General features: G+C 44.2%; 1 protein-coding gene across 1 annotated transcript in view; it reads left to right on the plus strand.

Annotated features, from left to right (window-relative positions):
• The first annotated feature begins 16284 nt into the window (after positions 1-16284).
• RAPGEF3 (Rap guanine nucleotide exchange factor 3) overlaps positions 16285-25046 on the plus strand; it is a 142446-nt gene continuing 133684 nt past the window's right edge. The window contains exon 1 of the mRNA XM_077483767.1: positions 16285-17235. Coding sequence (XP_077339893.1) covers positions 17065-17235 — 171 coding nt within the window. The 5' untranslated portion in view covers positions 16285-17064. The remainder of the gene's footprint in view (positions 17236-25046) is intronic.

Genomic DNA, 25046 nt, shown 5'->3' on the forward strand with positions numbered 1-25046 from the left:
CCACTTTAAGATTTGACAAAAAAAACTGGAAGCTACAGTAGGTGCCGCCGATATTGTGTTTCCAGCGCAATTCTATCGCGCTGGTTCCTGACGACAGGCTTCTGTAACCAGCGCTGGTTCTCGCACTGGCTGCAATGGAAAAATGTCATTTTCCTATAGTAGCGAGAGAGCGGTGATAATGTCGCCTCACTAATGAAGCCTGCATGCCTTCTCGGGGGCATACCAGGCCCTTAGGTCCGGTAGGGATTTTAAGGGGAATCCCCTACGCCAAAAAACAGCGTGGGGTCCCCCCAAAATCCATACCAGACCCCTATCCGAGCACACAGCCCGGCCGGTTAGGCAAGGGGGTGGGGACGAGCGAGCACCCCCCTCCTGAGCCGTACCAGGCCGTGTGCCCTTAACATGGGGGGTTGGGTGCTTTGGGGAAAGGGGGGGCGCCCTGTGGCCCCCCCCACCCCAAAGCACATTGTCCACATGTTAATGAGGACAAGGGCCTCTTCCCGACAACCCTGGCCGTTGGTTGTCGGGGTCTGCGGGCGGGGGGCTTATCGGAATCCAGGAGCCCCCTTTAATAAGGGGGCCCCCGGATACCGGCCCGCCACCCTATGTGAATGAGTATGGGGTACAATGTACCCCTACCCATTCACCTGTGAAATAAAAAATCAAAAAACACAACACACAAGGTTTGAAAATAATTTATTGCACTGCTCCGGGGGTCTTTCGTCTTGGAGGGTCTTCTCGCCTGACTCCTCTGCTTCTTCTGCTCTTTTTTTAGCTCTTTTGCTAGCGGAGAAGCCCAGCATCCTCCAGGACTGTGACATCATAAGGGGGTGGGGTCACCATGTGACATCAACCGGTGACCCTGCCCCTTGTCCCTATATAAGTCGCCACACACAGCGTCCCCGGAGCTGGGCTCCTCCACTAGCAAAAGAGCTAGCAAAAGAGCAGAAGATAGCGGAGGAGTCCAGCGAGAAGACCCCCCCAAAACGGAAGACCCCCGGAGCAGTGAAATAAATTATTTTCAAACCTTGTGCGTTGTGTTTTTTTTTACATTTTTTTTCACAGGTGAATGGGTAGGGGTACATTGTACCCCATACTCATTCACATAGGGTGGGGGGGCCGGTATCCGGGGGCCCCCTTATTAAAGGGCGCTCCCGGATTCCGATAAGCCCCCGCTTGCAGACCCCGACAACCAACGGCCAGGGTTGTCGGGAAGAGGCCCTTGTCCTCATCAACGTGGGGACAAGGTGCTTTGGGGTGGGGGGCTGCAGGGCGCCCCCCTTCCCCCAGAGCACCCACTCCCCCATGTTGAGGGCACACGGCCTGGTACGGCTCAGGAGGGGGGGAGCTTGCTCGTCCCCACTCCCTTTCCTGACCGGCCGGGCTGCGTGCTCAGATAGGGGTCTGGTATTGATTTTGGCCGTTTTTTTGGGCGTAGGGGATTCCCCTTAAAATCCCTACCAGACCTAAGGGCCTGGTATGCCTCCGGAGGGGGAACCCATGCGGTTTTTTTTTTTTTAATTTGGCGTGGAGTTCTTCCTTAGGATTCATACCAAATACAGTGATTGGTTTTGGCGGGAATCCAATTTGGATCCCTGCACCAGTGTGAACCCAGCCAGCGATGCTTGTCACTTATCGGGAAAGAAACATTTTTCCTTTCCCGATGCGAGCCAGCTCGGCGCTGTCTCCTACGACGGGGCTCGCAGGGTGTCAATCTCGCCGATAAAAGCAGCGAGATTGACACAATATCGCGGTCACCTACTGTAAATGGTTTCTATGCAGAGCTGCACCAGATTTTGTACACTCCAGTTTTAGTAAATAACCCCCACTTGTGTTAACAAGTTCCATTTTTATAGTCTGACTTTAGTACACTCAGGGATCAGCACTCAGTAACAACCCTGGACTGAATAACCCCCTCTTTCCTCTGCAGTAGAAGTCTGGCCTTTGCCGACAGGCTTTTTTTTGCATCATAATTGCTTCTGTTCCCATACAATTCTATGGGAGTGTAAAAACAGCGGGAAGCAGGTCAAATGCAGGTCAGCTTTTTCATATTTTATTTAATTCTGCATGATCTCAGAAGTGTCTCAAACTGATTTTGAAAAGCAAGCTATACATATTTGCCGATCAGCACAAGCCCACAGTTCATTGACTCATTATGTAAGGAGAATTGGTGATGAGGGCTGTGATGCCGCGTACACGCGACCGGACTTTCCGGCAGACTAGATCCGAAGGGATTAGTCTGTCGGACAATCCGATCATGTGTGGCCTAGTTCGATCGTTTTTTGAAAAAAAAAATTAGACGGACCTAGAAATAGAACATGTTTTAAATCTATCAGACGGACTAAAATCGTTCATCTGTATGCTGGTCCGACGGACCAAATACAACGCAAGGGAAGCTATTGGCTACTGGCTGTTGAACTTCCTTGTTTAGTCCCATCCTATGTCATCACGTTCAAAACAAACGGACTTAGTCTGTTTGTGTGTGGGCAAGTCCGTTTCGTTCAGAAAGTCAGTCGGAACTCCGCTGAAAGTCCGTCGGGAAGACCGTCGGACCTAGTCTGCCGGAAAGTCCAGTCGTGTGTACGCCGCATGACAGTTACACAGCTAATAAATGAAGAAAACAAATGCGCTGCGACTCTAATCCTATTTATTACAAGTCAGCTGCTGCAACCACAAAGGGAGTTTACCACCCAAATGTATAATAATAAATTAAATTAGTGTTGCGCTGCTGATATTTGCATAAATAAACAGAATGTACTGTATATCAATAATTTCTCCTAACGTGTCTCTAGAAATCACAAATGAACAAGTCCCATTACATTTTTTTATTTTAATGCATCAGTATCCATATAAACATTCCAGTGCCTTCACTCAGTTGTGCATCACTCCTCACAGTACATGTTCGTATAGATGAACAAATTTCTCTTCTAATTTCACTCAAGGGACTGATTCCACATGCCCAGTGCTGTAAACGGGAACAATCTTCACACTTTGTGATAGTTCCCACGAAAGTTACTATAGATGTGCTCTCACCTTGATCCTTTCACCCATATGCTAATATAGGTTAAAAAGCGCCGTCCCCACTCACGGGGTAATGTATGATGCCACCAGGTATTTCACTAGTCCACTTCAATTCTGAGGGTCACTGCACCACTATGTTCCTCTGCAAAGTTACCTCAAAGCCAACACAGATACCACCATAGTGTATTTATTTGAATCACCAGCAAATTTGTTAAAAAATACACTAACATTTGAATAGGTTAAAATCACATAATGTGTAAGGCTTATACTTTGGATCTGACAGCTCTCCTGCCACACTTCTGGTACTCCGGTCCCAGCGTCACCTAGTACCGCCCCACTTGTTTCATCACAAATCACGTGACTTCATCAGGGCTTCCACGGGACACTGATTATTATTATTATTATTATACAGAATTTATATAGCGCCAACAGTTTGCACAGCACTTTACAACTCGCGGATAGACAGTACAATTACAATACAAATACAGGAGGATTCAGAGAGCCCTGCTCATTAGAGCTTACAATCTAAAAGGGAGGGTCAAGTGATACAAAAGCTGTGATAGCTGTGGGGGATGAGATGATGGAGAAGATAAAAGTACAGTTGTTAGGTGGAGGTGGGATAGGCGTCTCTGAAGAGAAAAGTTTTCAGGGACCGTCCAAAAGTGGATAGAGTAGGGGATGGTTGGACAGATTGGGGTAGGGAATTCCAAAGTATGGGAGAGGTTCTGCAGAAGTCATGGAGGTCAAGTATGGGAGGAGGTGACAAGGGAGTTAGATCAGAACGTCTTGGGAGGAACAAAGAGAACCATTTGGTTGGTGCTGATTGCATGAGAATGATATATTTTTTATGGGACTTGTTTATCTGTGATTTCTAGCAACACTCTTATGCCCCGTACACACGAGCGGACTTTTCGACATCCAAACTCCGACGGACTGAGTCCGGCGGACTATCCGATCGTGTGTGGGCTGCAACGGACTTTAGCGAAGCTAAAGTCTGACGGACTTTAGAAATGAAGCATGCTTTAAATTTTCCCGACGGAACTCCGCCGGACCCGGTCCCCTTTGAAAAATCCGCTCGTGTGTGTGCTACTCCGACGGACTAAAACCGACGCTAGGGCAGCTATTGGCTACTGTCTAGGAACTTCCTACGTCGAATCCAGTCGTACGTCATCACGTTCGACTCCGTCGGAGTTTGGTGTGATGGTGTGTGGTCAAGTCCGTTCGGTCGAAAAGTCCGCCAGAACTCCGTCGGAACTCCGGCGGAACTCCGGCGGAACTCCTTTGGAGGTCTGTCAGACTTAATCCCTCTCGTGTGTACGGGGCATTAGGAGAAATTATTAATATATTTCTTTACACTTTGATCTGTGCACATAGCAGCAGGGCAACACTAATTTAATTTATTATTAAGTTACTTAGCTATGCCAGCACAGAAAGGTACTTCAAGGCACTTTCAAGCATTAATCAGTAACAAAACATAATACGTAGAGGACAGGATTATAAAAGGACAAAAAGGTGAGAGATTCTAATTGATCTTTAAGTCTGCAATTACATAAATGGGTTTTAGTGTATTTACTTTAAAGTGGTTGTACACCCTGTACAACCACTTTTTACTTGCAGGTAAGCCTATATTAAGGCTTACCTGTAGGTGCTGGAAATATCTTGCATGCCCACTTTAGAAAGGGCAGATTGTACCATTTCTAATAGGGGTCATGCCGTGACTGGCGGCTCCAGCTCGCTGCTAGTTGGGATACACCGGCTTCGGTTTCAGGTAAGTGACACATAATAGGCTACTATGTGATGCATAGTAGCCCATTATGCTTTACCTTTGCAGGGAAATAAAGAGGAAGTAAAACCCACCACTAACAATAAGGCCGCATACACACGGGTGGACTGTTCGCCCAACTTTGTCCGCTGAACAGTGTTTCAGCGGACAGTCCGCTCGTGTGTGGGCTTCAGCGGACAGTCTGACGAACAACGTTTTTCGGAATTTCCGTAAAACTGTCCGCTGAAACTTGGTTTGAGCGGACAGTCCGCTCGTGTGTAGGCTTGTTCGTCAAACTAAGTTCCGCGCATGCTCAGAAAGGATTTACACGCCGAAGGTTGCATTGCAGTGTATAGAACGTCGTTTTTCTAGTCCCGTCGTACGTGCCGTTCACGTCATCGCGCACGGTTTCAGCGGACTGTTCGTTCATCGTGTGTGGTCAAGTCCGCTCATGCTAATTTTGAGCGGACTGTTTGTCAAACTGTTTGACGAACAAGGTTGGGCGAACAGTCCGCGCGTGTGTACGCGGCCTTACACTACTAGTTATTTTTCATTCAACCCAGTAGGCTGAACGAAAAAAACCCTGACAGCTGAGGTTGAAATCTCAGGTTGAAGCCGCTGTACTATGTGATGTTAGCACTGCAATCTCCCCAGCTGTTCTATTGTGTGCTGACAGGGGACTGCCAACCCCCCCCCCCTCCCCCCCTCCGAGTCTAGTTAGCCACTGGCTAAAAGCGCTGATGGGGAACCGATCGGCAGACTTTTTTTCTGGCCAGAAGCTGGCTGAGTGGGCCAAATGTCAACAGGTTTCTATTGAATTGGCCAATGCCATCCGACATTCAGACCATGTGTACTAGGCTTTGAGGTGAAGATTGGAGGTAAGCTATGAGTGGATTAATGTGAAGGTTAGGTTATGGGAGGGTTAGTAAAAGGTTACAGGAAGGGTTGGTCTTAGGCTACAGGGAGGGTTAGTATTTGATCCCAGGTAGAGTTGGTGTAAGCGTTATTGTTACACACGATCGTATTTTCTGACGGGAAATGTGTGATGACGGGCTGTTGGCAGAAAATCTGACCATGTATATGCTCCATCAGACAATTGTTGGCCAACTTTGCATGCCCAAATGTTGGATGGCAGGTTTATAAATTTTACGTGGACAAATGTCTGTTGTCGGATTTTCCGATTGTGTGTACACAAGTCCAAAGTACAAACACGCATGCTCAGAAGCAAGGATGAGCCAGAAGAGGTCGATCCTGTAAACTAGCATTCGTAATGGAGAATAACATTCTTGAAGTGGCAAATTATGAAATCTCGAAATGCAGCGCACATTCTCTTCTTCTTTAATAGGATAATAATGAAGCTGCTTTGCTGGTGATACTGAAGGAGTTATTGCAAACTAATTTTCAAAGGCTTTTTTTTCTAGTGATATCAAGAAAATATTATTATGATTTTTTTATTTTATTTTTCCACAACACCATTATCCTGTAATTTTTAAGATCAAAGATACAACTATGTTGGTGTCCCTTGTAAATCTTACATTGTATTTTTTTAAATGGAACTGCCTACTCCCAAACTGTCATTTGAAGTAAAACACATAGCCAAGTATTATTCTACACATTTTTTTATTGTGCATTAAATAAAGAAAACAAATAAAATTAGACATGCTATCTGCCAATAGAACTTAACCAAAAAGTGCATTCAATGCATCCAAAAATATAGAAAATATACCAAATGTATACCAATATATCTAAATAATGTCAAAGCAATAACTCCAAGGCCAATAATAAATAACATGTTATCTCCTCTAAATCCGCAACATATCTGGTTGACGAACGGCCGTTCAGAAACGAACTCAAAAGCACAAAAAAAAAAACAGGAACCGAAAAGCGCTAAATGAAAAGCGCGAAAAGAAAAGCACGAATCAACACTCACTAAACTTCTACTAACATGAAATTAACAGAAGGTGCCCAAAGGGTGGTGCTAAAGAGCTGAAAAACAACGTAGTATGTCACTACGTTCGTATTTGTTGGTCAACAATTGTGTGGCTGTGTGCATGCAAGACAAGTTTGAGCAAACGCCCTTCGGACCAAATTGCACGGTTTTGTTGGCCAACAATCCGATCGTGTGTACAAGTCTTAAGGGTTAAGCTGGCATACATGGATCGAAAATCATCTGGTTTGGCAAGGACCAGCCAAATTTGGATTCATGTATGCACAAGGTGTTTGTACAGAAGTCGATTTACCAATCAACCTCTGTACAATCTCCTTGTCAGGTTTTCCCCCGCTCGATCAGCGCCGCAGACTAATGTATTCTGATGGTGGGGAAGTCTCCCTGCTTTCAGAATACAAAGGCTCAGCAGGGAGGATTCCTGCATTCACATCAAATGTTTAGATGGGGGAATTGAGTAAATTGTTTTCCATTCAAACCTCTGGTTGAACAAAAGACTCATCTCTGGGTTGCTTTAGAGTAATGCTGCCTATACATGGTCGGACTTTACGATGGTAAAAGTGCGATCGAAAGCTTGTTGTTGGAAATTCCAAACGTGTGTAAGCTCCATTGGACAGTTTCCATCGGAATTTCCCTCGCACAAAATTTGAGATCTGGTTCTCAAATTTTCCGACAACAAAATCTGTTGTCTAAAATTCCGATTGTATGTACACAATTCCGAAGCACACAATTCTACGCATTCTAGGAATCAAGCAGAAGAGCCGCACTGGCTATTGAACTTCAATTTTCTCGGCATGTCGTACGTCACTGCGCTCTTGACATTCGGAATTTCCGACAACATTGTGTGACCGTGTGTATGCAAGACAAGTTTGAGCCAACATCTTTCGGAAATAATCCCATGGATTTTGTTGTCAGAATGTCAGATCGTGTATACAAAGCATTAGGTTATGGGAGAGTTAGTATAAAGGGTTATGTTGGGGGGGGAGGTTAAAGGTTACAGGGAAGCTTAGTGTGAGGCTTAGTTAAGTTACAAGGTGACTTAGTTTTAGGATTAGTGTAAAGTTATTGGAAAGTAAGTGTGAGGATTAACGTTAGGATATAAAAGGGGTTAGTGTGAAAACTAGGCTACAGGGAAGGTTAGTGTGAGGGTTAAATAATGAGAGGGTCAGTGTTAGGTTACAGGGGTGGTTAGGGTTAGATTATAGGAAGGTATAGTGTTAAGGGTTAATGTTTGGATACAGGGAAGGTTAGTATGAGGGTTATGTTATGAGAGGGTTAGTTTTAGAAAAAATATATATGTATATATATATATGTGTGTGTATCAAGCTTATGGTGTATAAAGTATAAATAAACAATAATGTGCTAATATGGGTCTCTGCTTTAAAAAGTGCTGTGCCTTTAATCGCTTGCTGACTGCCGCACACAGATGTACGTTGGCACAATGGCACAGGCAGGCAAATGGATGTACAGGTACCTCCCTTTAAATTGGCCTACTTTTGGCCGTGCGCGTGGCCGCTTTGCGCCGCTGGAGCGTGCCCGTGGGTCCCGGGAACTCGATGTTCTCTGGCGGCCCACGATTGCGGTGTAGAAAGGCAGAACGTCTGAAGTGCCTATGTAAACAAGGCATTTTGTAGACACTATAACTTTTGCGCAAACCAATCAATATACGCTTATTGCGCTTTTTTTTAACCAAAAATATGTAGAAGAATACATATCGGCCTAAACTGAGGAAAAAAATATTTTTTTTATACATTTTTGGGGGATATTTATTATAGCATAAAGTAAAAAATATTGCGTTTTTTTTTGTTTATAGCGTAAAAAATTAAAAACACAGAGGTGATCAAATACTACCAAAATAAATCTCTATGTATGAGCATGTATGGGAAAAAAGGGGTGTCAATTATGTTTGGGTGCTCTGGTCAGGAAGGGGGTAAAATCTCCCGGGGCTGAAGTGGATAAATAGTGAAAGAAATGTATAAAGTGTGCTACCCTGTAATGAAAATTCCCTTTGCTAGACTTGTGTTAAATATAAGCAAAATACAACAACAATCGACAGTGAATAATTAATACAAATACATTTAATCCAATATATCATAGTTCACATGAAAGTCCATCATCTCAATTCTTCTTAATTGTGAAGTAAAATTCCATCGTGCAAAAGTGCCAAGTGCTATAACCTCAAATGCGGTGCAAATCGTGCTCCTCCTGCTATATGCCCACTCATTCACCAGCTGCTATGGACTCCCAATGACAGGAGTTATATGAGCTTGTGTGAATATCCTGGATGTGCTGAGCTTTGTAGTCCTGCTTCATCACACCTTAGTTATTGGACAATGGGATGCTCATACATAATATAAATAAATGGCAAAGAAAAATCCACATAGCGTTATTCCATTTATTATTAAACCAAACTAGATTAAAACATATCCACTCACATTGTATAGGGAAAAAACAAGCATAAAAACTGGAATCAGAAGACCACAGTGATGTGCATCTCACCACTCGTGGTCAATTGACACATTTTGCCCCTTCCACGGGGGATATCTTTATCAAGATAACCTTTGATAACGCCCTGTGGGAGGGGTGAAATGTACCAAGGGACTGTGGGCGGTGATGTCATTTACGGCTGGTGAGATGCACGTCGCTGTGGACTTCTGGTTTTATGCTTGTTTTTGCCATTTATTTATACTACACATACACATACTGCACAAGCATCACATTGCCCAATAACTAAGTAGCGACGGAGGGGGACTAGAAAGCTCAGCACATCCAGGACATTCATATAACTCCTGTCATTGGGAGTCCATAGTGGCTGGTGAATGAGTGGGCACATAGGAGGGGAGCACAATTTGCACTGCATTTGAGTTTACAGCACTTGCCACTTTTGCACGATGGAACTTTACTTCACAATTAGGAATGTGAACTATGATATATTTGTAGCCCCCTGATGCTTAGGCAGGGTGGCTACTAACTTTATCTGCCAAGTGATAGTTGCCTTGGCCAATTGATAGGAGGTCAATTGATTTCACCCTAATTCTGGAATTGCTGCACTTCTCTCTTCTGTTACTAGATGGCTGGGTATCTGATGGCATTAGATAATACAAGGGCATTGCAAGGACAGATTAGGAATGAATGGGGTGTCTCAGCCAATGGGCAGGGATTTTCTTTGGACCCTTGGTCTGCTGGGAGAGCCTATTTATTTGGGTGGATGCAGGTGATTGGAGTTCTGTGCCACCTGGACCGCTGTCTGGATGGACATGTATTGTGCTGCTAGGCCAGAAACCTAAGGGCTATCCAGGGGACATCTGGCTGCTAGGCTGTCTGAGAGCCTATCCAGAAGCAAGAGAGCAGTGTAGGGTTGGGTTTGCAGTCCAAACAGAAGTAATGGTTCCGCCGGCCGGGGAACCAGTCATGGTTGGAAGTAGAGGGGAAGCTGTCACCACTAAGGGACCATCCACCTCGCCACCAGAAACCACTGTGAGTATGCTGAGGCCAGTACCAGAGCAGACTTCTCACCAGCCGGGGACAGTGAAGAAGTGGGAAAACTTCAGCAAGTGCCAAGTCAGGGACCCAGCGGGGCAGCAGAGGTGACACTTGTGGAGTGCCAAGCCAGAGACCTAACCTGTCAACAGGGGTGAACTTGAGGAGTATCAGTGAGTGCTAAGCCAGGGACCCAGCGGTGAAGCGAGGGTGACGCTTGAGGAAGATACTGAGTGCTAAATTGGAGGAGCTCAGGGGATCCAGTAGCAGTGGATCAGTAAGTCTAGTGAAAGACTGAGGGCTCAGTGGAAGTGAAGTTCTACAATATGAGATTGTAGAAGTGAAAGAGTTCATTGCAACCTCTGTTAGAAACTGTTACAAGCAGGGGCGGATCCAGAGTCTAATCTCAGGAGGGTACTGCCAAAATGTCCATGGGCAATTCATCATGGGACCGTGGTTGTATGGTGTCAGGTAATTGAAGCGCATTATTTCTATTATTACATTGTAATATATAATGAAATAGTGTGTCACTTGCCACAGTCACCTGTCACCAGATGCAGCTTGTCACTTGCCATCGTCACCTGCCACCAGATGCGGATTGTCACTTGAGAGTGGCCAGAGACAATGTCCCTGTTGTCCAAGAGTGAAGGCGGGCAGTGAGAGATGATGTCATCTCTCTGCTGCCCGCACCTGCACAGTAATCTTCTTTTAGATGCAGAAATGCAGTGATGCAGGGGGGTGGTGAGAGACAGTGATATCTCCAGATCTAATATTTATGGGGGGCACATGAGTGGAGGGGAGGACAGAGTGGGAGCAGCCAGGTGTTGGGGAGGACAGGGTGGATACAGCCAGGTGGAGGGGAAGACAGAGTGGGAGCAGCCATGTGGAGGGGAAGACAGGGTGGATGCAGCCAGGTGGAGGGGAGGACAGGGTGGATGCAGCCAGGTGGAGGGGAGCACAAGGTGGATGCAGCCAGGTAGAGGGGAGCACAAGGTGAATGCAGCCAGGTGGAGAGGAGCACAGGGTGGGAGCATCAAGTGATAAGGTCCTGTTCCTCTATGGAAGCCTGCATCCTTGCCCCCCTAACCCACCTCCCCTGCGCTCCCCCCACCTGGAGGTAAGTTCTTACCTTGGGGGATATATAGTAGAATCACTGGCACTTTCTCTATGTCTCCCTCCACCCGACAGCCTCGTGGTTCCTCTTCTCCTCTCACGCTCCTCTCTCCCCTCCTCCTCCTCTTCCCCCTCCCACCCAGTATGTTGGGGGCTGCAGCGCACTCTCAGGGAATCATCCTGGGCCTGCTGATATCTGGGACTACATGTCCCATAATCCTATAGTTGTTAGTTTCCCAGCCATTGGCCCTGAATGTAACCAATAGGAGCAGGACTCGCCAGGTGAATGAGAGCTGCTCGGCTCAAGGGGGCGATGGAGGGGTGGAAATCCCCCGCAGCTGCGGCTCTGTCTGTGTCTCTTCACAGAACCTGTCAGTTTTGGTGCCGCTGCCCTGTGTCCTGTGGCACTTTAATTAGGCGGGGGCACAGTATAGTGTCGCCACTGGTGAGAGATCTCATCTCTCTGCTCACTCACCAGCGGCGGTGGCCCACTCTGCATCCTGTTTTTTTTTTCGCGAGGGGGGTGGCAATTGCCAGTTGTCTTCCCCTGGTTACAAGACTGTTGCCATAGGAGACAGCGGTCCTACTCATGCAGATGTGGTGTCTGGCTAGATATCTTTCCCTGCATGGCTGTCTACTTACAGAAGTCTAGGAGTCTGCCAATTAACATTGCAGCTACTTAAGGGTGCTTAAACCCAGTTCTGTTCAAGAGACAATAAATCTCTTTGCATTCAAGAAGTTTCTGGTGCCCATCAATCTACTTTGCATTACACCCACCATCCCTTGTAACCCACTCTACACAGAAGGATGTCAGCTGCCCCTGACCCTGGAGGTTACCATTAGGCCTCAGGGGCCCTGGGACTTGACTACATATTGGATTTGATGTATTTGTTTTAATAATTCAGGGTAGGTTTTAGGGTTAGTACTAGTTAATGGGGAGGTTAGTGTGAGGGTTGGGTAATGGGGGGGGGGGGGGTAATGTGAAGAAAGAGGTTTGATTATGGGGTCCAGGGAAGGTCACTATGAAGGTTACAGGGAAGCTTATTGAGAGGGTTTGTGTTGGATTACAGGGATGGATATTGTGAGGGTTCGTGTCAGGTTTTGAGGTCTTAGTGTAACTATTACAATAGTGGTTAGTAAGAGAGGCTAGACAGTGTCTCTCACCTGTCAGATATTGTATTCTACTAGCTGGCACTCACAGCTGTCAGAACACAGTCGCTGTTTGGCTGACAATTTTTTGCTTAATTTTCAGATTTTCAGATCAAAGTATGTTGGGCAGGATAGTGCCGTCAGGGCTACCTATGGCTCACATTTCAATCAGTTCATCAAGAACCATCACAAATTTGTTTTGTGGATGGCCAACATTAGGGTAGAGCTCTGTGCCATAAAACACCAACGTACAGTGTTGCATGACTGCGTAATTGTCATTCAAAGTGTGAGAGCGCCGAAAGCTGAAAATTGGTCTGGGCAGGAGGGGGGTTTAAGTGCCCAGTAGGCAAGTGGTTAAGGCAAAAAACATATTTCTTATTTTATTTTCGATATAGTAAGTAAGTAGTTCGGGAACAAGAAATTAGAATGGGCACAAACACATGAAATGGACTCTCACATTGACACTGACAGCAGTGTGCAGCAGCACAGATGACAGATGATGACATTAGTCCACTCCAGTCCAAACAGCACTGAAATTCCCAATCCTGGCTTGCCTTGCTCCTGTCCCAGAGACCCACACACGAGGCTCCAGACGCTCCGCTCGGCTCCCTTGCACAATGACATCACACGACACACTTGGGCACTGTCTCTACTGGACACATAGCTCCCAACTTTCCCTGATTACGAGGGACTGTCCCTGATTTGGAGTAATGTCCATCTGTCCCTCATAGCTCCTTATTTGTCCCTCATTTTGGTCTGATCTATATAGATGTATATAAAATACACTTTTTAGCTTTTAACTGGTGGTGAGGAAGAACTGGAAGATGCTATTGTAAACAAGCATTTCCCTGTTCTGCCTAGGGACACTGTCAATGATCACAGCTCCCTGTGATCGGGAGCGATGATCAGTGATGTGTCACACACAGCCCCTCCCCCCCACAGTTAGAATCACTCCCTAGGACACACTTAAAGCGGGAGTCCGCCGGGAGTTCCGCCGTTTTTTTTTTTTTTAAAGCCAGCAGCTACAAATACTGCAGCTGCTGACTTTTAAAATAATGACACTTACCCACCCAGCGCGCCCGCGATGTCGGCACCCGAAGCCGATCTCTCAATCGTCTCTCGGGTGCTGCCGCCGCCATCTTGGTTATGGGAATCAGGAAGTGGAGCCTTTCAGCTTCATTTCCCGGTTCCCTACTGTGCATGCGCGAGTCGCGCTGCGCAATAAGGATGGTCCCCGCTGTCTCTGGGATCCGTGTGTTTCCCAGCAGACAGCGGGGGACCTTCGGAAAGGGGCGTAGATTCTGCGGAAAGGGGCGTACCTTCTGCAGAATCTACGCCGGAAGTGGGTGCAGATACATGCACTGTACAGGTACCTGCACCCCCTGAAAGGTGCCAATTGTGGCCCCGGAGGGGGGGAGGGTTCCAATGAGCGGAAGGTCCACTTTAGGGTGGACCTCCACTTTAACCCCTATAGCGCCACCTAGTGGCTAACCCCTTCACTGCCAGTCACATTTACACAGTAATCAATGCATTTTTAATTGCACCGATCACTGTATAAGTGTGAATGGTCACAAATCGCACCAAAAGTGTCCGATCTGTCCATCATAATGTTGCAGTCACGATAAAAATCGCAGATCGCTGCCATTACTAATAAAAAAAAATATTAATAAAAATGGCATAAAACTATCCCCTATTTTGGAAACACTATCAATAAATGCTTATTGTGCTTTATTTTTTTCCAAAGATATGAAGAAGAATACGTGTCTGCCTAAACTGAGGAAAAAAAATTTTTTTTATATATTTTTGGGGGATATTTATTATAGCAAAAAGTAAAAAATTAAGCTTTTTTTTTCAAAATTGTCTCTATTTTTTTGTTTATAGCGCAAAAAATAAAAACCTCAGAGGTGATCAAATACCACCAAAAGAAAGCTCTCTTTGTGGGAAAAAAAGGACGTCCATTTTGTTTGGGAGCCACGTCGCACGACTGCGCAATTGTCAGTTAAAGTGACGCAGTGCCGAATCGCAAAAATTGCTCCGGTCTTTGGCCAGCCAAATGGTCTGGGGCTTAAGTGGTTAAAAAAGTGTTTCCCAGAGCTAAACCTTTCATTCAATTTGTAAATTGCTGTATTGCCAAAAAGGCCACTATAAAGGAATAGGAGTGGTAAAAAAAAAAGGGGGTTTAACTAATCATTTTTTTTGTATAACCACTTAAGTCTTGGACCAATTTGCAGCCAAAGGACCAGGCCCCTTTTTGCGATTCGGCACTGTGTCGCTTTAACTGACAATTGTGCGGTCGTGCGATGTGGCTCAAAAAAAAATTGGCGTCCTTTTTTTCCCACAAATAGAGCTTTCTTTTGGTGGTATTTGATCACCTCTGCGGTTTCAATTTTTTGCGCTATAAACAAAAATAGAGCGACAATTTAAAAAAATATATATATTTTTTACTTTTTGCTATAATAAATATCCCCAAAAAATATATAAAAATTTTTTTTCCTCAGTTTAGGCCAATACGTATTCTTCTACATATTTTTGTTAAAAAAAATTTCAATTATCGATTATTGATTGGTTTGCACAAAAGTTATAGCGTTTACAAAATAGGGGATAGTTTTATAGCATTTTATTAATATTTTTTTTTTACTAGTAATGGCGGCAGTCAGCGATTTTTATTGTGACTGCGACACTATGGCGGACACATCGGACATGTTTGACACATTTTTGGGACCATTGTCATTTATACAGTAATCAGTGCTTTTAAATGCACTGATTCCTGTGTAAATGACACTGACAGTGAAGGAGTTATCCACTAGAGGGCAGTGTAGGGGTTATGTATGACGTGTTTTTTTTATTGTAGGGGAGAGTGGCCTGGCATGTGATGTCACTGATCGTCCTTCCCTATAAAAGGGAACAGATGATCAGTGACAGCCACACTAGGAAGCACAGGGAGAGGTTTGTTTACACAGACCTCTCCTCATTCTTCAGCTCTGTGACCCGATCGCGGGACACCAGCGGCGATCGGGTCCGCTGCTCCAGCGGCCTCGGTCACGGAGCTCAGGACTGGGTCGTGAGCGCACCGGCGGCGGCGCACTCCCGACCCATGGCTGGGCACTTAAAGAGCCACATACAGGTACGTGATTGTGCCCAGCCATGCCATTCTGCTGACGTTTTTCGGTGTGAGGCGGTCCTTAAGTGGATAATTTGTCTTTAAGGGGGCATGGCAGGAGGTGTGTCCTATGCCTACATACTTTTGCTCATAGGTTTCACAGTTTCCCATCTCAAAAAGTTGAGCTGGACCTGATCCCCGCTGGTGCCATCCAAACGTACTGTAGCAGTCACTGGGATGGGGCATCACAACCATATTTTGTACTGGCAACCTTTTCCTGTCAATGGCAATTACTGGCCAGAGTCAGTAGAAAAGTGCCCATTTTTTACTGTCTGCCAAGAAAAATACTGACGGTTGGCAATACTTAACCAGTATAACTTTTATTTTTAAGGCAAGAATAATGCATGGTAAAAACACGCTCAACATTTTAGTATCTAGAAAGCCTGCATCCAGCTGGAGACATTACTGACCACTCTGCCATTTCTGCATTTAGAAGAGAAATGAGTCCAGTCTATTTTAATAAAAACACAAATAAAAAAGGTTTATTCATGTTATCATTACTGTGAAGAAAGAGAAATCTCATGTAACTCTCTGACACTTCTCCACGTAGTTGTAGTGGTTTATATTCAGCCCTTTCCTCCCACGTCTGTGTGCCTCAGCCAGTACTATCTCCCTCCCCAGCCATGTCCCTCCTGCTCTCTTGGGATTGTTCACTCCTTCACAGAGTCTTAGGTCACCTGCCAAGTGTTTGTGTAGCAGTGAAAGGCTGAGTACAAGGCTTCCTCTCACAGTCTTAACATCAGCCCCGAGCTTTCTCTGCTTCATATTACTTGCACTACCTGGATAGCTCAGCCTATAATGCATGGAAGCCTCCTACACCCTCCACATCAGAAGGGGCTCATCATAACCTGCCCGACAGCTTCTGTGCAGGTGCCTGGGGCATTGTTGTGGTAGGTGCAACCTGTAAAGAAGTGTGTATGGCAACCGGCAGCTGAAAAGTCAGAGAGTGAAGATTTACGCTACACAAGGGCTGAGCCAGTGCTGACAACAGGGCATTGCAATTGTCTACAAGCCTGAGAGGGGACATTGACAGCTGACACAGGACTGCTCTTACTGATAAGCAGCCTTCTGCTGGTCCACAGATAGACTCTCTGACTTGGAACTTGCAGCAGGAATGTGGAAGAATGATGCCCTTTAAATTCTCCGCCATAGACTACCTGTCTGGAATTGGTTACCAAAAAGATGACAGCTGGAGACACCTATATAGTATAACTGATTCTGCTTCCACTGAACTAGACATAGGACAGGTCCAGTTGTCTACTGGAGATGATGTTAGTTGTGTTTCTGTTGCCTAGAAGCTTGCAATCTATGCCATCACTGTATTCTTTTGACTTATTTTGAATGACCGGTGTGAAAATCAATTGTATTGTACTTTAGGTGTATGAGATCAGATGGAGAGCTGAACGATTACTAGTACCTTCCAGTGCCTGCCTCATGGTTCTCATTACTGAATTGCTCTCTCTAGTCTTCATTCCACACAAGATTTTGCCTTTATGTGGCATGAGACATAGGAACAAGATGCATTTCTTCAGGAGTTACTCCTATGAGATCCAAGTGGACCACAGATCTAAGGACTTTGCCAGCAGCATCCAGGGCATCCGATGGGTATGTACCACGTAGGATTCTGTATCATGAGAAGCGTAGCATGTGAGTGGCTGATCACACAATGTTCCAGCTTGTATTTTTATGTAAGATAAGCATCTTTCCCATGTGCAGTTTACCAGCCACCCACTAAATGGAAAAATCAAAGCAGGGAAGAAGGCATTGTTGTATGTAGAAAAACAATAGAGTGTAGAAGTCCTAAAAAAAAACTATATTTGCTGTTTGGTATGCTGAATACATTTTTTACATTTAAAATGTGTATTGTCTGATGAATATTGTGTCATTGTGGAGGTGGTTGTTCGTTTTTGGCCATCTGTCCTAGTGGCAGCGGATAAGGAACATTGTTAATGATGATACACTTATAAGAATAGAGCTAAAGGAATTGAAAATTAAATGTATTTGTTATTTTTTTTATGGTCATTAGGGCTCATTTATATGTGCTTCCTGGGCAGCGGTAAAGCCGTGGTCGATCCAAGGTTTTACTACCCCCCAACTGCCTACCTGAATACAGACAAGCAGCCGCTCAGGGCTGTACACCTGTTGTGGCCACTAATCTGTGCTTTGCAGTGGCTCCAAACATTAGACCTCCTTTTGCATTCTATGAGCAGTACCACCACCATACACAACCCATTAAAGCGGTGCGGTAGTTTGTCCTTTTAAGGGTTAAAACAGGCAGTGAGAAGGTGACATATTGCAGGTCCATTGGCAAAATAATAAAAACATATATGCTGCAATTTGTCGATAGCATTAACATGGCAGTTTTTGTTTTCTGGATCCGACCTGCAACTACGTTTTAATAGTGGGAGATCTTGCTAATAGGTCTATTGATTTTCCAATTCTTGTAACAGGTGACCACAGTGTTTGCTTTGCAGTAAAAGCAATGCATTGTTGTCAGCTTGTGGACAGGGCAGCTTTAGATGGACATGTATTTTTGAGGGTGTTTAAATAGGTTAGCAGGAGCACCTAGAAGAAACAGAACTATAAGATGCTCATGAAGACCTAATAATGGTCTTATCAATGTTAAAGCTGAACTCTGGGGAAAACTAAATATACTCTTGCAATGGGGCTTCCCCCACACTGCAAGGGTTAAATGACTATTCATACCTAAGGTACAAGTAAAAGTAAGATGCTCTGGCAGACACACACACTATGACATCATCAAGTACAATTTAAAATGTGTATTAACTGATGAATATTGTGTCATTTTGGAGGTGGTTGTTCGTTTTTGCCCCTCTGTCCTAGTGGCAGCAGATAACGAACATTGTTAATGATGATGCACTTATAAGAGCAGAGCTAAAGGAATTGAAAATGAAATGTATTTGTTATGTTTTTTATGGTCATTAGGGCTCATTTACACGTGCTTCCAGGGCAGTGGTAAAACCGTGGTCGATCCAAGGTTTTACCACCCCCCATCTGCCCACCTGAACACAGACAAGCAGCCGCTCATGGCTGTACGCATGTGCATTTTGCAATGCGTCACTCATGGCAAAAATCACATTGCATTTTGAGTGTCATTAAGAATGAATCACACTCAAACCCTCGTTGCATGTTATATCGTGATTTGGAATTGCAGGCAGAATTGCGCTGATTCTGCCTGCGATTTCAAATCACCTAAGTGCGAACAGGGCCTTAGGATACATTTGGAGTTTGTTTATTTTTGTTTACCATTGCAGCTTTATTGTTGTGACAATTACAACAGTGTCTAAAGTAAAAAAACTAAATGAAATGTGTTGTGAAAAGATTGTGTTTAGTCACTGCCAAATGAACATGTAGCGCCACTCAGTGGGGGCCGCTGGAAGATGACTGACCCCAAAGATTGCCCTGACCTTGCAAGCCTCCCGACACCTCTGACACCCCAGGTTTGGGCATACAGTATTTCAAAATGACAATGCAATTACACAGACACCAGACTGCAACAAAGTAATCAACTATTTTTTATTTAAATTTCTTCAAGCAGATAAAACAAAAATTGCTTAGGTAAATATTCTTTAACCACTTGCCGATCGGCTCACGCGATATATGTTGGTAGAATGGCAAAGCTGCGCAAAACAACATATGGGTATGTTGTTCCCTTTAAGAGCCAGTGTGCATGCCCGTGGCATGGCGGGGGACCCGATCTGCGTTGCCAGTGGGCACGATCGGCGCCTGTCACTCGCGATCGCACGCACGAGAGCCAGCACGGGAATTTGTGTGTGTAAACACACAAATCGCTGTTCTGTTAGGGGAGAGGAGACATATCGTGTGCTCCTAGTAAATAGGAACAAAGATATGTCTCCTACCCCAGTCAATCAGACAGTTAGAAACACTAACTAGGAAACACATTTAACCCCTTGATTGCCCCATAGTGTTAACTCCTTTCATACCAGTGACATATACACAGTAATCAGTGCATTTTTATAGCACTGATCGCTGTATAAATGTCAATGGTTCCAAAAATGTATCAAAACTATCCGATCTGATCACCATGATGTCGCAGTGCTGCTAAAAGTCGCAGATCGCCGCCATTACTAGTAAAAAAATAAAAATGCCATAAAAATGCCCTAAATCTTTCCCATAGTTTACCGCAGAGTTAATCCACAGAGGTAATCAAACACCACCAAAAGAAAGCTTTATTTGTGGGAAAAAAGGACGTAAATTTTATTTGGGTACAGTGTCGCACGACCGCGCAATTGTCAGTTAAAGCGTTGCAGTGCCAAATTGTAAAAAGTGCTCTGGTGGGGAATGGGGTAAAATCTTCCGGGGCTTAAGGGGTTAAGGCTGAGTTTACATATATATGAATTGGATGCGGGTTTCCTTAGTATTAAACTCTTATGACGTGTATACACAATTGGAATTTTGGTCTGATGGTTTTCCCTAAGGAATTCTGATGGGATTTCACTCAAGCTGTCTTGCATACACACGGTCATACCAAATTCTGACTGTCAAGAACACAGTGACGTACAACACATACGACGGGACTAGAAAAATTAAGTTCAATACCCAGTAGTCAATAGCTTCCATCTCGTAGTGGAATCTGAGCATGCGTGAGTTTTTGCGTGTCGGAATTGCATACACACAATCGGAATTTCCGATGAACAGCTCTCATCAGTCTTTTGGTGGCCGAAATTCCGGTCGCATGTACACGGCATTACTCTTGACACACATAAACAGGTGTGCAATTCATAGAGAATTGCAGTAAGATTAATAGTAGCAACCAGTAGACTTTGATAGAACCTGTGACCTCAGGTATAAAAAGGGAAGGAGAATGAACCTTTATGTCAGGCTACTCTCTTTAACTCCTGACGCCACAGGCTCAAAAACTCTGTTACACAACTATAGTTCAACAAACTACTAGAAATATAACATTTAATTTCTGCCTTTAATGTGTGCAGATATTGTACACAAAGTCCTTTAAGTGTGTGCGGGGGGAGTGGAGAAGTCTTGGTGATGTAGATGTTCAGTGTCTTCAGCTAGCTTAACAAGGGCTCAGAGAGATTTTCTGTACAATGGCATCCAGTACTGAAAATAGCATGTGCAAATTGTCTCCTTGTTAAAGCTTAAGGGCAACGAAATAGAATAAGTTTGTCTGCATGCAGTGTCTTTTGAGGGTGTATAGAGAAGTGGGCTTCTGCCCACTCACCAATCCTAATGATACCAGACTTGCACATCCTCCGAAGGCTCTTCACTTTTACTAGGCCGCTGCGCTCCTCGCAGCCCTCCGAGTATCTGGGTCCCTGCTCCCAGCTGAAGGCCGTGGTCCCAAGAGAGTAATTCCTCCCCAGACCAGGCTATATATTGCCTCTCCCAGCATTCTGCTCTTTCTCCCCCAGCTGACATAGTCCACAACGGTCGGACTTTAGTGTAAACTTGGCTCCTCGGACTACATATCCCTAGATCTTTCACTATCTTCTGGGAACCCTTGCTCTGCATTCAGGAGGTGACAATACAGTGTTCAAGCTGAGAACTAGAGGGAAACAGACTCACTGGGGCTGATGTTGCAGAATGTCCCCCAATGACACAGGCAATTTAGCTAGCACCTGGCTACAAACAGAAAGTTTTGTTGCACTCCTAAACATATCTACAGTGGTATAGATATGTTTCCTATAGAGATATTTTGTTTTACATGGTTGACATGATGGCAACCACCTAGCACCCTAGATCAGCCTATCTCAACCAGGCTTTCTCCAAGGGTTTCTAGGGGTTCCGTGAGCATGGAGCAATTTCAGCCTCTCAAATAAGTTTCCATTGACACTAGTGATCTTTTTATCTGTGATGGAGGCATTCTTCCCATGGGCCATCATGCCAATGCAGGAGTCTCCAACCTTTTCAGTACAATGGCCATAGCATACATTTTACAAACTTTGAGGGGCTTTAAAAAAATGGACCCCCCCCTCACATCAGAGCCCCCCTTATGCATCAGAGCATATTTCAAATCAGGGTAACTTGTAATCAGAGCATCTCACAACATATAGGAGAAGTGCAGACCACAGTGGTGTAGTGGTTAGCAGTAAGAGGGGTCACTGGTTCAAATCCCAACCACAACACTACCTGCCTGGAGTTTGCATGTTCTCCCTGTGCCTGTGTGGGTTTCCTCCAGGTACTCCAGTTTCCTCCCACAATCCAAAGACATGCAGGTAGGTTAAAAAAAAAAAAATTGGCCCTAGTATATGAATGGGGACCTTGGATTGTGGGCTCCTTAAGGGTATGGACGGATGTGAGTGTGCAATGTACAGGGACAATTGTAGACACTCACTCAGGTTGAACTGGATGGACTGGTGTCTTTATTCAACCTTACTAACTATGAAACTATGACCAAGTAAAATCTTGTAGCAGGCCAGATGTGGCCTGTGGGCTGTAATTTGAAGACCCCTGTGCTAATATAAAATGAGCTTTAGATCTGGTAATTATTAGAAGGGGTTCTCTGGGACCAGAAAGTTATTTTAAGGGTTCCTCTGTGTTAAAAAGGCTCTGAAAGGCTATCCTAGATGCTGCAAGTAGTTTGAGTGCTGACACCAATCAGTATTTGTCTTTTAATGGTAACACCTACACAATGAACCCATCTGTCACTATCTGTACAGTAAATGAGATGTATGACATTGCATTTAGCTTTGCTTAGTCCATTTTCCATGTTGGCAGCCTTTGAGGCTAATGGACAAGGCGAATAGCTCTTTACTTCCTGGAACTTTTACATAATATCCGTAAATGCTACCCACAGCTCATTTATGTAATCTGACCAGTGATTTATTTTTACTTGTCCTGAACTAATAAAAACCTGTTGATGCACCTTATTTCCAATTCACTGCGCAGATAAAAAGGTAACTCCCACTGATTTTACCAGTTTTTGTACATAGAAGCGTCCACCATTCAGCTGTATACAAGATAACATTCTGCATTCCTTTGTTCTTGTATTAACAGCAATATCTGATTCTGTGTCCAGCACTCCAAAGTAAGAGCAGCTTTTTAGATCAACATTAGCATTCCAGCATACCTACAGGAAAGTTATGGAGAGGGTGTTAAGTGACCCTTTTGTAAATACAGCAGCTATAAAAAAAAAAAAAATTGTAAGTAATAAGTGAAGACAGAAGAAGCAATATCAAGATAATAAAATAAAATAAAAATAACATAATGGTAACAAGTAATAACAGAAGACAGAAGAAGGATTAACAGAGGTAAAAAGTAATGACAGATTAATAAATAAAATAATATAAATCTAACATAATGATTATGTAAATAATAATAATAATAATTAAATACAAATTATATAAAAAAAAAAATACTACTACTAATAATAATACAAGTAGTAATAAGCAATAACAGAAAAAGAAGAAGCAGCAGTGTACCGTTTGTTTCCATCAATTAACTTTACCATGTTGGAGCACATCTTGCATTGGCAGATTCATTAAACATAATATAGGAAATAGATGCTGATCTAAGTAAGGAACAAGTAAGGAATATATGAAACATCACTTTTTCTGTAGACTGACAATCTCCGGGCATATTTCTACCGGCCACTTCTAATATACCAATGTCAGATTTGTGAAACACTTCCATTCATCTAGAGCAGTAATGGCGAACCTTGGCACCCCAGATGTTTTGGAACTACATTTCCCATGATGCTCGGGCACTCGGCAGTGTAGTGAAGCATCATGGGAAATGTAGTTCCAAAACATCTGGGGTGCCAAGGTTCGCCATCACTGATCTAGAGGAACAGCTACTACAAAACATCACTGGTTTCATGCCTGCATTGGCACTTTGTCATAGAAAACGTCATTTTTGGTAGAAGCTTACATCAAGCTTTCAAAACAGGCCTTGAAAAAAGACAAATGTGAATGAGCTCTTACCTTTCTAAATTTTAATTGCCCACTTTCTTTTGCTGCAATTTTTATGGCTTGGCTGGTGGCGGCGTTACTATTTTAGTGACATTACATGGCTAGTAGCCTGTAGAGAAGGGTCGCAGGAGACTTCGACTCTTCCCCATGGAGCAAATGTGAAAAACTGGAGCAAGATCTACTACAGACCTGTCTGTGAACTTTGCAGATTCCTCTAATCCTCTAGTGCCCAATCTGCAGTGCAGGGGCCACATTCCACCCTTTAGTAGTTATTCTCTGGCCCTCGGGGACAGTGCAGACAATAGTCTGTGTTTTCTTTACCTAGGAAAAATATTCTTTAAACTGGCTTCCATTAGTGTAATGGTTTAATTATTTCTTTCACACCTCCTTACTTTTTCTGTGCTCTACATTCCTTTTATTTTTATTTTTTACCTCTGTACAGGTACTTACAGTGTATCCAGAAACTATTCACAGCTCTTCACTTTGTCCACATTTTGTCATGTTACAGCCTTATTCCAAAATAGATTAAATTCATTATTTTCCTCACAATTCTACAAACAATACCCTATAATGACAACGTGAAAGTGGTTTGTTTGAAATCTTTGCAAATTTATAAAAAAACAAAAACAAAAACAAAAAATCCCATGTACATAAGTATTCACGGCCTTTGCTCAATACTTTGTTGAAGCACCTTTGGCACCAATTAAAGCCTCAGGTCCTTTTGAGTATGATGCTACAAGCTTGGCACACCTATTTTTGGGCACTTTCTCCCATTCTTCTTCGCAGGACGTCTCAAACTCCATCAGGTTGGATGGGGAGCATCGGTGCACAGCCATTTTCAGATCTCTCCAGAGATGCTCAGTTGGGTTCAAGTGTGGGTTCTGGCTGGGCCACTCAAGGACATTCACAGAATTGTCCTATAGCTGCTCCTTTGTTATCTTGGCTGTGTGCTTAGAGTCGTTGTCCTGTTGGAAGAGGAGTCTGAGGTCCAGAGCTCTCTGGAGCAAGTTTTCATCAAGGAAAGTACATTGGTGCATTCATCTTTCACTCGATCCTGACTGGTCTCCCAGTTCCTACTGCTAAAAAACATCCCCATAGCATGATGTTGCCACCACCATGCTTCACTGTAGGGATGGTTTTGGCCAGGAGATGCGCTGAGCCTGGTTTCCTCCAGACATGACATTTGCCATTCAGGCCAAAGAGTTCAATCTTTGTTTCATCAGACCAGAGAATTTTGTTTCTCATGGTCTGAGAATCCTTCAGATGTCTTTTGGCAAACTCTGTGTGGGCTGTCATGTGCCTTTTACTTACGAGTGGCTTCCATCTGGCCACTCTACCATACAGACCTGATTGGTGGAGTGCTGCAGTGATGGTTGTTCTTCTGGAAGGTTCTCCTCTCTCCACACAGAAATGCTGGAGCTCTGATAGAGTAACCATCGGGTTCTTGGTCACCTCCCTGACTAAGGCCCTTCTCTCCCGATCGCTCAGTTTGGAAAAGTCCTGGCG

This window comes from Lithobates pipiens, unplaced genomic scaffold, assembly GCF_037356315.1.
Source record: "Lithobates pipiens isolate NorthernLeopardFrog02 unplaced genomic scaffold, aLitPip1_a1.2 Scaffold_16, whole genome shotgun sequence".
NCBI classification, from domain to species: domain Eukaryota; kingdom Metazoa; phylum Chordata; class Amphibia; order Anura; family Ranidae; genus Lithobates; species Lithobates pipiens.